This window comes from Ylistrum balloti, unplaced genomic scaffold (genome assembly GCF_031769215.1).
Source record: "Ylistrum balloti isolate Yb309-2 unplaced genomic scaffold, AGI_CSIRO_Ybal_v1 Utg369730, whole genome shotgun sequence".
Lineage (NCBI taxonomy): Eukaryota > Metazoa > Mollusca > Bivalvia > Pectinida > Pectinidae > Ylistrum > Ylistrum balloti.
Window position 1 is genome coordinate 225450 of NW_026781945.1, and position 15040 is coordinate 240489.

Consider the following 15040-nt stretch of genomic DNA (forward strand, 5'->3'; position numbering starts at 1 on the left):
TAACCTGGCCAGGCAGTTTTGATGGAAAAAACTTGCCTCATCATTTGAAACCTTAAATACTATAACTCTCAAGCAGGTAAATGAAAAGATTTGTTCGTCATATTTTGAACAGAAATATATATGTTTTATCGTTATTATTTGTTTCCATTATCATTATTATCATATTTCATTGAACCGATGTTAAGACTTATATCTCGGGAATCGTCGATAAAGGATCTGGTCTAATTTTCCTTGTACCTTCTGTACTTGTATATTTTTAATGTAGGGTCCTTACGGACAGATAGTTGTATGTGTGGGAAGGGGTGGGGGTATGGTGTGCGTGTTACTTACTGTTGTTGCAAGTGCTGTTTTGAAAGTCTCATTTATGACATTCTTTCTTTTTTTCCCTTGTTTTGGAAGATTATAAGTCGAGAGAATTTTCGTCAATGGATTTCTCCTTCCATAACTGATTTTTAAAAACTGTTTAAAAGTAGGAAATTTGGCGCAGGTGCCCGCTTAATGTATACAACAGAGTTGTTGCCCATGTCAGACTTTTCAAACTCGTTCGTAAACACTAAAAATGGCGGTTGATCCAAAATCGGTAAGTAGTTTAGTTTCTCGTGTTGCATTTGTTTTTGACGTTACATATGTAATCAACCAATATTAGTTTTTAAATTGTTGATGGCGTGCAAAAGACGGAATGACAACGACACCTGTTGTTTCGTTTAGATGTCGATTGTGTTGTGAATTTTAAGAGATCAGCAAGCCTAGAGAGACCCTGTAGGCAATCTGTAAGTTTGCTGCAAGCAAAGAGACGCTCAAAGCAAACGAGAAGTCGTGTCCGCTGATGATTTAACGTCACATAGACAGGGGATGAAATGCAGTACATTGAACGGATTAAATTCCGATTTTACAGCACAAACTGAACATTTTAGTACCCCTGACAAGACAATTCGTCAAATAAGGGAGTGTCAATGATGAAGCCACTGCATGAGATCACTCTCATGATCATTTACAACACGCGTACACATATACTCAAAGGAGACTTTAATGTGTAAACTGGTCATCAAGTTGTTTTATGTATATGTGCAAAAACTGATATAATTTCACGTTACGTATACATTATATCTTTATGGAAAAATGAAGAAATGCAGTGATGATAATAAGCACAATGATTAGTGAATGCAGGACACATTTCATTAGAAATAAAATTTTACAGAGACAAATCAAGTTAGAATTAAAAGTCACAGTATTTTTTTATAATGTCTGTTTTTGTACCATTTATCAAGAATACATACATATGCATTTTCTAAAGAATGAGTCATTAATAAAATGTTTTGTTTATGTTACATATATTCAGGCCTTGAATTTAACATTTTTTGTCACTTGCTGAAAACAGCAAGTGCCATAAATTTGTACTTGCTAAAATGACTTTTTACTTGCTATTATCGCAAATTTCCTTGTTCAAATAATGTTTTGTTTTGTGATTTATAATGTATTACTTTGCTTCATCCAATATATATCAACATTATAGAAGATCTGCTTTGTCCCAATATTTACACTTTGAAAATCAAAACTCAAAACAATTTAATTCTGTGAAATGTTAGGAATAGACAGGCACTCACAGTTTGCACCTGATAAATCCACATGCTGAAAAAAGCAAGTAATTGATTTTTTCTACTTGCAATTCTTGGATTTCTACTTGCAAATAGCCAGTAAAAAGCCATAAATTCGAGGCCTGAAACGACAAAAAAATCTATTTGAAAAGAAAAAAGAATCCTGTTGGACAATGTCAAATTGAATAAGTCAATAAATGTCTGTTACTAAAATAAATATTTATGATAGAATCTTTTCACTAAGTGGCCATTTTTCCAGACAAACAAATTATTTTCATTATGTCATGTTTTATATAAATGCAAATCAGCCAACAAACCTTCTCAATCTAGCTGACACCAGAACCAGGCTGAATGAACACAGTCAATATATGTATTCAGATATATGTGTGTATACACACACAGTACATACAGTGAGTCAAGGACACCTACTAATTCACTTTCTTTCCTCGTACTATGGTGAAACTATCTCCTTCCCAACTTCAGCCAACACCATATCAAATTGCACTGCTGCCATCATAATGTATGGATGTACTCTAGTTTTGAAAGAATAGATCAAATATCATCTGTATATAAAACCAGCACCTGGCACCTTCAGTATTGAAGGAACATGATCACCATCACATTGAATTTAGTCATTTTACAAAAGCAAAGTGATTAGCCAGTTCATTTTCTTGGAGTACATCATAGCTATAGACATTGATTCTATATCTCCAAATTTTCAGTGTTGTTTCTTCGTTTCTTCCAGCATTCAAGTACGAGTATAGAGGACTTTGTGTTTGTCAAGCCAATCAGCAGAGGAGCTTTTGGGTAATAATTTGTGATTGATAAAATATATCCCTATCTTAATAATACTTAGCTATAAACAGGTACACTTGTACACATAACAGAGGTTATAATTTACTTCAGGGCTTCTGCTAGACTTCAAATGCAGCACAGATTGCGTACTAAAGGGAAGTTCTCTATAGCTTAGAGGTGTAATGTGGCCAGGGTTAAATAACTTCCTTTCCAGGAAATAACTTGTCCTTGAGTTTCCAGTGGTTAAAGTAATACCTGTAAAAGTAAAGCTGTAAGCATTGTTCCCTTATACAAACATAGGCATCAGTGTAAAAGACACTATTACATTCATAATTGTATTTCAATGCATCCTCTAAGATTTGTGTAACAGAGTTCATTATTTCTTTCAATGCCTTCACTAGGATTAGAATTTGAGACTTCTGGCTTACTAGTCTAACAGTTAACCAGTCAAGCTAAAGAGAAGAGCATTATATTGCAGCTAGTTTTAACATTACTTACATGTTACTGAATCAACAGAAGATATCATGATCAATCATTTGGCTTATAAAACTTCATGTGATGGTATAAAATTAGGCCCTTTGATGAAGATACACTATGTTATAATTTATATAAAGATCTACAATAGTAACATGTACTCAGTAGACTTTACATCGAACACAGTGAAGATTGATTAAGAAAGAAATTAAGTAACTTATATTTCAATTGCAAAATTAGTTTTAGTTTATTTCCAAATTGAGTTTGACATGTCTTATGTTGCTTTTTCAGTAAAGTTTTTTTAGGCTACAGGAAAGACAACCCTGAAAAGCATTATGCTATTAAAGTTATGAAGAAATGTGACATGGTAAACAAAAACATGGTCGGTCAAGGTGAGTGTTACTTCCACACGACTCGTTTTTCCATGATTACTTACATTAAAAGTCACTGGCAACAATATCAAGTACTGATATATATACCACCTGGGTAGTACCCTGAATCAATTTCACCATTATACGGTTGTAGTAGAATGCATTTGGCTACAGGTGAGTTTCAACATAGATGTTTATGTCTAATTTTAGAAGGATATGAAAAAAAAGTGAAACCTAAAACAGCTGTGATGAACAAGTAATAAATCAATATCTGGCCAACATGTTAATTGGAAGACACATCAATTACAGTGGGTGCTGACCTTTCATGGCATACATATACCTGGGTGAACACTTTGACACACCTGAACACCTAGTTTATAGTCTCAAGACATGTTATTTACCAGTATATATTTGTACAGGCTAAGCATACTTACAGAGTGGATATTGTACCATTATTATAAACCATAATGTTAACTTCTATGTATATTAGAGTATAATGAAATAACTTCCATTATTTTATCTGAATATTCTTCCAAATACACCTGTATGCATTTCATTATTACCGTAAATTCCCGCGCATAGTGCACACTTTTTCAAACTAAAACTGTCGTGTCAAAAAGGGGGTGCACATTATACGCAGGAACATGCCATTCTTGGGGTTATCATTCCCGAGTATAGTACATTATAAAAAGTTTATTTATTGCAGGGACATATAATACATATACATTGATCTCTGCTCAATTTTTGCATTTATTACGTATCCTAAGCTGTCTTAAAAATATATTTGTGCAACAAATATGTTGTTTTTGCTGTAAATACAGGATTACACTATTGATTTACATCTCCTTGTTTTACCCCACGAAACGTGTTTGTAGGGGATATTAATTTAGGCTCTGCCTGTCTGTCCATCTGAGGGTTTTTCCGAGCTTCATCTTCAAAAATGTTCAACACAACTTCACAAAACACGCCTGTATATTTTAAGTTAGTGCTTTGGTTGTACCTTTTGCTTTTGACAATATTTCATTTCAATAAGACTATTGATCATAGTCTATATATTAAAAATTTTGCATTATTTGTGATAAAAATACAAGATTTTAACATTTTTTTCTTGTTTTGTTATGGAATTCAGTATGTTTGATATTTGTAGCAAAAGTTACTGCAAATCAAAACATGTATTGTATACAAGATAAATTTCAGGTTAAAATATTTAACAGTAATACAAGAAAACTCAGAAAATACAGAGAGATTTATAAGGATATTTGTATTTGTTGCAGTTTTAGCTGAAAGGGATGCCATGGCAGTAACCAAGAGTCCTTTCATTGTCCAGTTGTTCTACTCCCTCCATTGTCAGCAGAATATCTTCCTGGTATGACAAGTGGTCTGGACAAGTTCCATGGGCCGGAAAATTTCGAGTCAAATCTAATAAGTTTCATTATAATGTCCCTGCCATTTTATGGGGGCATATAGTATTACCTTTGCCTTTCTATTCTGTCACATTACCAATGCATCCTGATCACCAATTTCAAATCAATATTATACAGAGGGAATGAAATCTATTATAGTTTTAAAGCCAAATTGTTACCCCTCCCCTCCCCCCTCCCCCCCATCTCCCCATGTTATTTCTTACTACTATTATCATTGTCACACTGTCTTTTTTTGTGACACTTGAAAGCTACTTAACCTACATCCTTTATATTGGAGATACAGGAGAGATCTAAGTGACTGTGATGTGTTGATGATAACACATATCACAGTCAGCTTTGATCAGCTTCTTTGTCTTTACCTCACAAGATAGGAGAGAGTGGGGATTTCACTTGTATACAGTTAACTCCACAAATATAAAAACAAGTCACCATTCCCTGAACACTAAGTATGGATTTTGATTTACATTACCTCACAAGATAGTGGGGATTTCATTACAAATGTTTTTTTTCAAGTCACCATTCCCTCACAAGAATAGATTTACATGTTTTCTTTACCTCACAAGATAGGACGGAGTGGGGATTTCACTTGTATACTCCACAAATGTTTTTAGTTCAAACAAGTCACCATTCCCTGAACACTAAGTATGGACTGAATTTCTAGATTTACATGTTTTCTTTACCTCACAAGATAGGACGGAGTGGGGATTTCGTTTGTATACTCCATAAATGTTTTAGTTCAAACAAGTCACCATTCCCTGAACACTAAGTGTGGACTGAATTTCTAGATTTACATGTTTTCTTTGTTTTTTAAATCTTTCTTTTAATTTTGACATTTGAAAAACATGTTTTACTTTATGACTGTTTCATGACGATAAGTCCAACAAAGAATAAGAATCAAGATAATTTCTTTTTTCTGCAATGGATTAATCATATATAGTATTTATTGGATGTTATTGTTCAATATCACAAACAACATATATTGTCTTGGAACCTTACTGACATGCTTTTGGCTTTCAGATTATGGAGTATATGATTGGTGGCGATGTTAAAAGCCTTCTGGTAGTCTATGGTTTCTTTGATGAAGATATGGCACTGATATATGCTGCAGAGGTGACGTTAGCTCTCCAGTATCTACACTCCAGAGGCATTGTCCACAGGTAAATACTCCTAGAGGCCTCCTTCACAGGTAAACATTCCTCATGCATCCGTCACAAGTGTACCACTCTACAGCAGGCTTTTTTAAGGGATAATGTGGATCTGAATATAAGCAGGCTTTTTTCAGGGGCTTAATCCTAAAATGTCCTTCACAATTGACCATTGTTTCCACTAAAAGAGATAAAAGGCCCAATCCCAAATGACTGGAAAAAAGCCATGCACAGATAAACTTCTCCACAGGTCTCCCTCACTGGTAGCACTTAAATGGTCACAATGCACCTTTACCAAATCACCAAGAGATGTTCCAACACATATCAATACATAAAAAATGAAGAGAAATTGCTTTACTGCAGATATAAGCTTTTCACTAATACTGATCTGTGTAATAACATTTAAGGGGAAGTAACTGAGGATGGTGCATATCAGGTCTTTATTGAACATGATCTAGAACAGCTATTCATATGCATTTTTAGGTCACCTGAGACAAGCCTCATGGTGACCTATTGCAATCACCTTTGTCCTGTGCCGTGCGTTCTTAAACAATTCCTGAACAATTTCAATGAAATTTTTCAGAAACCTTTCCTGACCTAAAATGAATAAGAAAACAGTGAATTATGGTATGCACATATTGACCCTGACTGACCCCCGGGGGCTGAAGGATGGAGCCAAATGGGGTCAAATTGACTCACATATAGCAGAATCAATTGCTCTTCACGGATGACAGCATCTTTAGGTGCTTTACCAAAATTGTGAATTTTATGGCCCCAGTGTCTCACATTTCCCATTGGGTAGGTTGTAAAATTTACTGTAGTTTATAGACGCAAAATAGGTTTTTGTAATTTGTTGAATTTGCATTTGAAATATTTGAAACTTGGTTAGAATTATGAGCGAGGGATGATAGCTAGATGATATGCCCATATTGACCCAGACTGACCGCAAGGGGCTGATCGATTGGGCCAAAAGAGGTCAAATTACTCAGATTTCAAAAATCTTTTTCTCAATACCAAGGTGTAGTAAGATGCTTCAATTACCAAATTGGTTCTCACATTTTTTTCAATATTGCTTATCTCAGGTGACCATCAAGGCAGTTAAGCCTCGTGTATTTTTATACGCATGGCATTTTAAGTTATGTTGCACACACACATTTGCCCTCCAATAGTCATTTTGGCTTCAAATTTTCTTTAAAATGTCTTCTCAATAGACAAGATAACTAAATTATTTGTTATAGACTTTAAGCATGCTTCAGAGTTCAAGTTGAAGTTGTGTCTGACTTTTTGACATGAACACTGTAGGAGCAATCAAATGTAAGAAAATGCAACTGATAGGCCTTACAACTGATACCTTTAAATTGCAGAGACCTGAAGCCTGACAACATGTTGATATCACCAGAGGGCCATATCAAACTGACAGACTTTGGATTATCAAAAATCCAGTTTGAAGTGGGTAAGGTCAAATTAAGCTAAACTGTTTCAGGAGTTTTCTTTTAGTGTTAAACAATTGAGAAAGCTTGAATCTTGTAGCTCAGACCTTCATGTGTAAGTACTGTTCAACATTGATTTTGGGGGGATACACTTTTCACAATCTGTACAGTTATGGACTTTCTAGTAAGCAACTATACTTACAGTAATAAACAAGAGCTATATATACATATTTATGTACAAGAGAAAAACAAGTCTGTTTTCATGTGAAGGTTTGATTTTTTTATGGTTGCCATTTGTTATTTAGATATAAAATGGTTTCGGGTTATTTGGTAGATGGTTGTATTTTAAATCATTATTGTTTCAGTTTTAAATCCAAACAATTTTGTCAATTAAAAGGCAAAAGAAAACTGGATTACAGTATTGTAAATACTAATAAAATTATTGTACTTGATAAAATAGATGATGTTATACACAATTTGCAAGAATATGTGAATGTTAAATTTATTGTGGTAAACATGTTGTTTGCTTGCCTAGGGTCCTGTAAACAGCAGTTGGAACAGGGAAAGACTCCCCTTCCCTATAGCAGTCATAGGATTGATTGTTTCCGCACACCTGGTCAGATTCTCTCCTTCAAGAGTAACCTTGGATTTGTAAGTGTTGAAAACATGCTAGTGATGTCTAAAGGTCACTTACCAAGTCTAATGCTCAGTTTAATTGAGTTAGTACACAGATATCACTTGGTGTTTGTGCCTGCCCATAGATCCTTAGTGCAAAGCTTGTGAACAAGATATCTCATGCACCACCCACTCCACACCCACCCCACCCCTACCCCAACCCTCACCCCACTCCCACAGATTTAGTTCACATCATTTACCTCATTGTCATTGTCCAGTTCTACACTGTTAGTCATCAGTTAATGTTAACAGTCACCCTTGACCACTTTTGAATAGAAAGCTTGTGCACAAGACATCTCATGAACCCCTAACAGATTTATTCATTTTCACAATATGGTATCATAACCTGAAGTTCTACACTTCATTTGGTGGTCATTGGTTAAAGTTAAAGTGTCAAAGATCACACTTTACCACATTCAGAATGAAAATGACAGAGAGTGAGGGTATGTCTATGTAAGTCCATGCATATCTGTGAGCATTAGTCCTTCATCTTACTTCAACTTCAGATAATATTTTTTGGATGTACTATGGTTAAAGCATTGTATCATAGAATGAAAGATTTATTTATATACTTGGAGATTGATTGATTTTAGTTATTTACTATTCTTCAGTTTTACTCCATTACCTCTCATGTGGACTGCTGTGTACCAACTTTCTTTCATCTCTGATTTAATTTCCTGAATTTCATGATAAAACACAGCATTAAAACATAGATAATGAACAACAATTTTCACAGTGAACAGCTGTTGTAACAGTGACTGTTAACCTTATATGCAGTTTATCCTGAATCTACATAGACGGTACATCTGTAGTTGAATTCAGCTTTTAAGTAACTGTTTGAAAGTAAATGAGTCCAGTTTCATCCTCTGGGTATTGTATCGTATGCTGGTAGTAAGATGTAAACAAAAGTACTGATCCAACGTCTTCTACAGCAAGCTCACCTGTCATGGCCAAATTAGGGACAGAATATAGTGCTCCCAACTGGGTTTTGATGATAACAGTGCACTTTGACCTTTTTAATGGTGGATCAGAATTCATGAATGTTTGAATCGGCAAAAGAAAGTTAGTTTACAATATGCATTTAGAAAGGTAATTGACGTGATATAATTTCAATGATGCTGTGACTTTGCCCCAAATCTAGCAACAGTTAGCACCAAAAATTTCTGTTATATTTATGAAAATAGCATCGATATCAAATTTTGTGTCCACGTTTTCATTCACGGTTCTATTTATTTCAGAATATTTTGTCAGCCAAAAAGAAGTCACAAACCAATGTTGACTTCATGGATACTCCTGCCTCCAGACGTAAGAGTATGTCTCGAAGTCCACTAGTGTCCCTCAACACAAACTCTCCAAATATACATGGTGCCAAACCAATGTCCCTTAGAGATCGCCTGGTGAGTCAGGCAACCAAGGCACGCTTGTCATCACCAGGGATATCTCATCCTCCACCAGTGATGAGCTTAACACCAACCCTCCAAGACTCATTAAACTGGTCCAACAGTGGTAGTGAAGGGAGTTCCTTCTACAGGGAATCTTCACGCCGTTCCAGTCTGTTCAGTGAGGATACTCTCAGCACACATAATATAATGTCAATGGCTGAGAAACGCAGAATGTCAAATTTTAGAAATCTCAAAATCAGTGAAATACAAAGGGAAGGTTGTTTTGCTCTGAGAGGTATTCACAGTACAGGGGTGGTGAGTGAGGAAGGAGATACCAGTAGTATTTTCGAAAGCAGCATGAGTATTGAAATGTCATCCGATAAGAGTTCAGATTCAGTCTTCTACAAAAAGTGTCATGATGGGGAAGGAAATTGTTGTGAGGAGGATGGTTGTGACAGTCATCTAAAAGCTCCATCAAGACAGGAGAGCATAATGGATGACACTCCACAGATGCATAGATCTAACGAATCAGTGTGGAACTCGTACGCAGCAAGAAATCTTCGTTCTATGCGACATGGATCATATTCTGAGGATAGTGATGAAAATGAGGAACCGCGACAGAGAGGTGCTGAAATTAGAAAAAGGTCCAGCTGTGATAAAAGTAGAAAGGAAAGTGATGATAATTCCAAAAATTTGTGCCAATTTCCGGGACGAAGTCGCGAGAGACGGGTGTACAGCTATCATTCTGATGAAGAGATGGACCATATGCATACTAGTGAAAAAAAACGATGTAGCAGTGAAGGACGAAACAGGAAAAGACAATTTGACTTAGTAGCTAGAAGTCCTTTGACAAAGAAAGTGTACAATGGTACAGGCATCACACAAGAGATCTGCCTGATGAAACTGTATGGAGATGAGCATCGTATCAAGAGGAGTAATTCAGAGAAATTAAACCGGGAGTTAGACAGTTATAATCTCTGTCACAAGCAATACAACACAGACAATTACCGCGACTTTGTTGATTTAACATCAGAAAATATCAAGTCAGATGCATGTGCAAGTTTATGTAAAGAGAAAAACTTACCTGAAAGAGTTCCAACAAGATCTTCCTGTTGTCGAAGACTTTCTGGCAAGCTTCGTTTAGAACAGCTTAGACAGGATCAAAACAGTTCTCTGAAAAGAACTACAGGAGATGATAGTGCCCTACTACAGTCATCACCAGATGTCAGCATGTCAAATACAGAGGATAAATGTGAAATGGCAGAAAAATCCGAGAACATTTCACGAGTTGAGTCTAGCATAGTGTGTAACTCGCTAAGAAGTATGGACCGTTCTGTTGAAAAGTGTTCACCACCTAACAACATTTCAAGCAAGGAGATCAGATTAGACCAAGAACCAGATACCGATGAAGACAGAGAGTCTGATACATCATCAAGTGATTCTGGTACATCAATGGAAGCAGACAGTACATCCCCTTCAAAAAGAAGTCCTACCAAAGCCACAAGATTCCAAAGTCCAAAGCGTACAAGTTCTACATCCAGTCAGAGTCTGATACCACAGACCCCTGATCCATCTTCTTACAAAAAGGTACTTATGTGTAGGAGCTCATCATACAGATTTGATACGGGAATTAAAAACTTTGGACGACTGGGGGTATCGTTCTTGTTGAAGATATACTTAGTCAATGGACTTAGGTGTGATCTCTTTGAAACTTGAAAGCTACTAACCCTTTAACCTTGATATTCAATATTGCTTATATCAGGTGACCATCAAGACCACTAGGCCTCTTGTTAAATTTTACATGGATGAATAATTATTTGACATATGCAGATTGATATTCATTAAGAAGTGATGGAGATATTTATTATACACCTTTAAAGGGTATTTCTTCAAATCTATCTAATTGTATATATATCTCTTTTAAGGATCCTATCCTACAGACACCAGTCATTCATCGTCCATCAAGACCCACACAGTCACTACACGCCCACTTTGCCCCAGCTTTGTGTGAGACACCTGTGGCTCAAATATCACAACAAGTGTTTCCTTCAGTCACCCCAGGGTTTAGCAGAACACCAGCAAGGAATCTCATGAAAACTCCCTTTAAAACACCAAAGAGTGTGAGGAGGGGACAGAAACCTAACACAGACGATGAACGTATACTTGGTACCCCTGACTATTTAGCTCCAGAAATTCTAGGACAAAAAACACATGGTAAGATAATGATAGGTCCTCTGTTAAATTGGTAGGTAAAAAAGATAATAGTTGTAAAAATATCTACATTATGCAAACATATTTAAAATAATAACTTTAGAATTATTTTTCTGTATGTATTAGGATAAATAGATTCCTTACATTTAATTACTTTGGTGTACTGGCATTTTGACAGTTTATATTAAATAGAAAAGAAAAAAAGTTGACATTTTTTTTCAACAGTTATGAAACATGTTACTTCAAGTCATGCTACTCACTCTTGTTAGCATGTAGGATGTCAGCTTGCAAGGGATCTGACTGTTAGATAAAAGATGATATTAAATTTGTGTTTATCAAAAAGAGCTTAGCTACTTTTCACTAAAATTCAAAGTTGATTTTACAACTGTCCTTACAAGAGTGAAACTTCAGGTTGTCCAATCACCAATACGTAAATCAGAAAAAGTTGTTGAATTAAAACATGTTCTCCTATTTCAAACAGGGTCTGCTGTTGACTGGTGGGCGCTTGGAGTGTGTCTGTTTGAATTTCTCACTGGTGTGCCTCCCTTCAATGATCAGACTCCAGATCTGGTCTTCCAAAACATACTCAACAGAGGTAGTCATAAAAGTTGATACAGCTAAACTTGTAACTGTGCCCAGCTTGAATTCCCTTTAGACTTTGGAAAGTTAACTGATGTGTCCTATGTCTGAGCTGTTAGTTACAAGCTTACCTTCTGAGCTGTTAGTTACAAGCTTACCTTTTATATCAATTTGAATAGTTTTATCTTGTTAATAAGACTTCTGTTTCCTTGAATTGATACAATAAAAAGAAAGGGCAATTTTATTACAGGTCCATTATTCTTCCAAGACTCGTTGTGAGAAGATTAAATATGACTTTTGAAGTTGGTAGCCAAATATTAAACATTTTTTCTTGTTGTCAAGCTGTAGTGTGACATTCATTGCTCTTGTAGATATTCCATGGCCTGATGGAGAGGAAGCTTTGTCTGACAATGCCCAGAATGTAATTGATGAGCTCCTAACAATGGATCCTGACCTTCGACCCTCTGCTAAAGGTATGATTTCCTTGCTTTATCTTGTCTGAACAATATCTTAAATTCTCTGATTAGCTTGTTAATATTTTTATAAGATGAGACATTTATGTCAGACCTGCATTTGAATTGTTGATGTAGGGGTTAGTAATTTTTTAAACAATTTTTCTCATGAGCCCAGAGCACCATTTTCCAAATTTGGACGTGTCAAATTACAAAGAGATAAAGTGGATTCTCAATATTTGTCCCACAGGAAAAGCATGAGTCAGGATGAAAATGTTTGAGTCCCAGAAATTACTGTGGGTGCTACTATGTTATGAATAGAGATTATTGCAGGTACAATAAGGATCTGCTCAAATATTGGAGCATTTGACACATCTATTTCGTAAGCTCTTTTAGGGAAAAGGATGTGGGTCCTGAAGTGTTTCCTGTCCTATCATGTCCTATCCTCATTCACAATCATCACTTGATCTGATTTATGTTTCTTACTTGTAGCAAATTTAATTGTATTATAGGAATTAGGAGCTAACTTTGAGTCCCACTCAACCATCAAATAAAATATTGTATCAAAGGGACATAATAAATAAATATTGAATTTGAAATATTAAACAGCTAGACTTTTTTTTATGTGTCTGCTACTTTTCACGTGCAGATAAGCTTGAAATATAATTTCCAGTGGGCAGACTTGGTTTTCCAAAGAAGCATCAGTGAATCTCTACCTGTATGTAGTACTATATAGCTATTCAATTTCACAGAACTAATATTTAGCAGTTGTCCCAGTTTGAGCTAGTTCTCAGATATAAGTTTTGCACATATCTATGAAGCAGTGCCTTGGTAAACAGGTTCAACAGGTATTTTCTGAAATTTTTATTTTCTGTAGGAATGTTTGCCAGGTATTGAAAATGGACTTTATTTACTAACCATAAATAAAAAGAAAATTAAATCCCTGCAAATATTACACACTATACCATACCAGATGGTTTAAATATTTGTATCTAATTTTTTAAGTGATTTTTATTTCAAGATGTGAAGGCCATGCCATTCTTTGCTGAAGTGGATTGGAACAATCTGCTGGATATCACTCCCCCATTTATACCACAGCCTGACGATGAAGAAGACACTATCTACTTTCAAGGTAATATTACCTGAGTGTAGGTGTAGGGACAAATGATTGCTTTCACTTGTTCAGTAATTTTTGTAGGATTTTTCTCGGACATGTCCAGAACACCATTTCCAAAATTTTGACTAGTCCCATTACTAAGAGATATAGTAGGTCATAACCACGAAGGAGTACTTATTTCTACAATAAAGTGTTTTCTGAATATAATTGTTGTCAGTGTCATGAGACCTTGTAAATCCAATAATATTTGGGAGGGTTTCATGACAGATTTGCCAGAATGGCATCTTGTATAAGTATAGCTAGAAAATACTTCATATTTTAGGAAGTTTTAATTAGATATCCTTGTATATATATAACAAATTCAGTATAGAAACAGGCAAAACATGGAGTGGCAAAACATGGAGTGGCTGGTAAAAGCATGGTGGCTTCACAATACAAGGTCACCTGTTATAGTCCCATCATTAAATTGGCTGTCTAGTATTGTAGTTAAAGGACAGTGGCAGATAAATGTAAAAATGACAATGATGTTAATACTGTGTCATAATTTCTGTTGAATTCCTTGTCAACTTTTCTTTTAAAAACTATCAGTACTAGACCAAAATGACTAATAGAGATTTTGACTTAATTGAAATACTTGAAGTATAAAAAGCTTGATTTAGTAATGCCACGTTCTGATTGGTCTTGCTTTATCGTATAACAAATGATACATGATATCACACAGTTTTTATTGCATTTGTAAAATGTAGATACCTCAGAAAATATTTTGACTGATAAAATTTCTGCCTTGAGTATTCTGGACAAAGAACATTAAATGTCAATCCCTTACTTTGACCTTCATGCTTAGATCAGTAATTACTAGATAAAGTTAAATATAACACATCAAGGTAGTTTCAATGACAATCTGGTCCTGATGAAGCTTAACTTACAGAGGCGAAACAAGTCGGCCAATAAATTACCAAACTTAACAGGGGACATTGGGAATGTTGTGATTGAAACTACCACAATTTATTTTTATACTCTATTTCATCCCCCTGCATACCCACTGGTATCCATACCCAGCGCGCAACACCCCACTGATCAACCCACCTACTTGAGACTGACATATATAAACATTAAATATTATACAATGATAGCAAGATAATGAGAACTTAACAAAGCTTTAGTGTTCCCTGATTCCCACTCTTGAAAATCACATTTTAATGTTGCCATGCCTCCTGCTGTTTTATAATTAGTCTTTGTTATATAATTCTGAATTTGTGATTGAAACTTACCTCCTTGTTGCCATGGATGTTGATGAATGAAATTTTTGTCATTTTCTAATCTGTTGTATTGTACAGCTAAAAACAACATGCAGGAGCTACTGGTGTCGGGCGTGGACTTTGTCTTGTGA

The 15040-nt window shown here is 35.4% G+C and overlaps 1 protein-coding gene across 1 annotated transcript; it reads left to right on the forward strand.

Moving 5' to 3' along the window:
- Positions 1-559: 559 nt before the first annotated feature.
- On the forward strand, positions 560-15040 carry LOC132565730 (serine/threonine-protein kinase greatwall-like). Its single transcript, XM_060230469.1, has 13 exons — positions 560-580; positions 2341-2402; positions 3156-3256; positions 4510-4601; positions 5677-5816; positions 7169-7257; positions 7770-7885; positions 9148-10878; positions 11217-11505; positions 11984-12097; positions 12453-12554; positions 13555-13665; positions 14988-15040. Exons 1-13 carry the CDS (start codon positions 560-562, stop codon positions 15038-15040), a joined length of 3021 nt encoding a protein of 1006 aa, XP_060086452.1.

Coding starts and splice junctions, on each gene's coding strand:
- LOC132565730 (XM_060230469.1), top strand. CDS start 560: ATGGCGGTTGATCCAAAATCG. Junction 2,403..3,155: donor ATCAGCAGAGGAGCTTTTGG/GTAATAATTTGT, acceptor TTGCTTTTTCAG/TAAAGTTTTTTTAGGCTACA. Junction 5,817..7,168: donor TCCAGAGGCATTGTCCACAG/GTAAATACTCCT, acceptor TTTAAATTGCAG/AGACCTGAAGCCTGACAACA.